Below are 2,785 nucleotides of genomic sequence, written 5' to 3' on the forward strand. Positions count from 1 at the left end.
CACCGGAAGGTTATTCCGCCGAGCGAGTTTACGGCCGCGGCCGACGGCTCTCTCGCTCTCGTGTCTCGTTAGCTTGGCCGAAAAATCGACGCGAGCGAGCGTCTCTCTTGCCGTTCCGGCGTCGAACACATCCTGCGGTCTCGTCGGCTTCGTGTTAGATTCACTTTGCTAGCCAAGCCTTGCCCACTCGCTACGACATCAATTGGCCGTTAAGGCCAGTTTACCTCAGGTGAAAGCCAAACAGTTTTGCTTTATTTCCTCCAACTTTGTTTCCAATCACTTAATTTTATTTTTGTTTGTGCTGCTTATATTTATTTTCTCCCTTGCGCAAATCTACGAGCTTTCGAACGTTCTAGGGCTACAAAAGATACAACGCGTGATGTGTGCCCGAATGCGAAGGGTTCGCGGTAAGCAAGGGGGACAAAAGCAACTTAGACCCCGGCAGACCGCAATGGGGTATACAATTTACGTAGTGTCCAAGTCGCGCCGACAAAGCGAATGGACTACGTCTGCCTGGCCACCTGTCGTGTCCTCCCACCATTCCCACTTCCGACTTTCAACCTGTGAATATTTTCAATCTACAATTGTATTTCACTCATTCGATGTTAACCTTCATTTTGTTTACAATCTTTAATTTTTATTTGAAAAAAAAATTTAGTTTTCGAACTCTCGTAAAAAGAATCTCTTAACATTTTCCATCTCTCAAGCCTAACTTTTCTCCCTTCCTTCATTTTCCTTCATGTTTTATGCACGCACCGTGACAATTTTATGAGCCCAAGGAGGCACTGAACAGATTGCAACTGCAGGCATTCAACGATATTTCGGCACGTGACGCCTAAAAGCGAATTTTACCGTCGACGCGCTCACAGGCAATTTAAATTTTAAAACACAAATAGAGGGAATCCTCGCTTTTTCGATTTTTTTGCCGGTAACAAAAAAGAGAAAAAAAAAGTCCACACAGACGCGCAAGTTTCCGGCACATTCAGAACATATTCTCTGAATGGAATGGTTCCAAGCTGTTGAAAGTTTAATTCGACTGAACACATATGTACATATATATTTGATTTTTTTCATCGCTTTGATTAATTTCATCTTGAAAACTGAATTTTTTTTCACCCAGCATTATCTGATATAACACAATGACAAAATGTCAATGTACGCTGAATGACAATCATAAGGTAGATTTGTTGATTTTGGAATACGCATATATAATGGCCATGCTTATTATTTAATACAATTTATTCAAAGCTCTTAACGTTAACATAAAATAGCTTTATTAACCGACAGCTATGTTAGCCAACGACGTCATGACTTCGCCAGCTAACCTAATACCTTCAGCAAAAACTCTAGAGCCAATAATGATTAGCGGACAATTGGCAGCAACCGTACCGTATACTCTGGCGATGGTGTCAAGAATGACTCTAATACCAGCGACAGGGTTATCACCATTCAAAGCTACCTGTATAACATCTCGAAATCCAGTGCTGAAATCGTTAGTGATGTTGAGAGCAGCTTGAAGATGCCGTCGAGCTTCAGTTAAAGCTTCGGACACTCCCGGAATATAAGGGCCATTGCTTCTTGGTATGTTGATCGTAGGTACGGTGATATTTTTAGTACCAATGCCAGGAATCTTCGAGATGACACTCTCAATACTGGGAAATCTAGGAAGATTGGTTTGTCCATTTTTTGGAACGAGTTGATTGAAGCCTGGAATCAGGTTAAGGAAGGGAGTGAACGGTCCGAAGGGCGATCCGGTGTAGTTGGACGAGCTGGTACTGTTGTCAGGCTCGGAATTGGTGTGGGATGTGTTGAATAAACTTCCAAAGTTAAAAATCGGTGCATTGATCCCGGGAATTCGCGGAAATGTTATTTCGCCTCCAGCGTACATCTGCAAAAAATAGGCAACAGGAAGTAGCACGATTATTAAAAACCACATGCAAAAAAGTAGAAAATGGAATGTTCTTTTGATCGAATGAAATAGTGCTTGCCTTGGTTGGATCGATGCCGGCATACACGGAAGATGCCGATGCGGAAGCAACGAAAGTTAAGACAGCGTACAACAATTTTCCTTTCATGACTGTGCGTAGTTTGCGAATGTTGTCGCGTGCGAACTTGATTCTGGTTAGATCGACCTTCGGTAGTGCATTTTATACTTGGGTCTAATACCGTGGCGACAATGCAGCAGCTGTAATGACACATCTGTGTCAGCGCATCGACGACAGTCGATAATTCACCTGGTTGTCATGCGTACGTGCGTTTTGCGCATATTCCGCATTGCAATTGCCGCGCAAGAGTTCATCAGTCAATGGGCCATATGCACTGGCGCTTCGCGCGTCACCTGCGCGGCGAGTCGAATTCGAATGCTAATGCTTGGCGATTATGTCAAAAGTGTCGCGCTCTTGTCGACTAGCGAGTGAATCAGTCGACACAATCGCCATGTTACATGACAATGGCTAATGAACGACTCGAGTCTTTCTCGTTTAGCTATGAAATTCGAAACTGGTTTTCGTTATCCGAAGTATGTATATGTGTACGATGCAACAATGCGCGGAAAGATAAAAGAAGGGGCCAAAGTTTGAGGTATGCAAAAGCGAATTTGCGACGCACTTTGCGTGAAAAATGCCGGGGATACGCAACGACGATCGTGGTAAAGCGAATTCCAGAAATTTCTTCTCATCGCTCTTCCAAAGGTGAGAGAGACGGAATTTCTTCCTCTTGACAAAGCAGAGTTACGGCATAATAGCTCGTGTATAATATTCAAATTTCCACGATGAAACTCTCCAGC

The 2,785-nt window shown here is 43.5% G+C and overlaps 1 protein-coding gene across 1 annotated transcript; it reads right to left on the reverse strand.

Moving 5' to 3' along the window:
- Nucleotides 1–1,209: 1,209 nt before the first annotated feature.
- On the reverse strand, nt 1,210–2,116 carry LOC131671247 (uncharacterized). Its single transcript, XM_058947532.1, has 2 exons — nt 1,989–2,116; nt 1,210–1,888 (listed from the first exon to the last, which is right to left on the reverse strand). The coding sequence occupies exons 1-2, from the start codon at nt 2,073–2,075 to the stop codon at nt 1,277–1,279; spliced, it is 699 nt and encodes a 232-aa protein (XP_058803515.1). The 5' UTR covers nt 2,076–2,116; the 3' UTR covers nt 1,210–1,276.
- Between the last annotated feature and the right edge of the window lie 669 nt (nt 2,117–2,785).

This window comes from Phymastichus coffea, unplaced genomic scaffold (genome assembly GCF_024137745.1).
Source record: "Phymastichus coffea isolate CEN01 unplaced genomic scaffold, Cenicafe_Pcof_1.1 PCOF00122, whole genome shotgun sequence".
NCBI lineage: Eukaryota > Metazoa > Arthropoda > Insecta > Hymenoptera > Eulophidae > Phymastichus > Phymastichus coffea.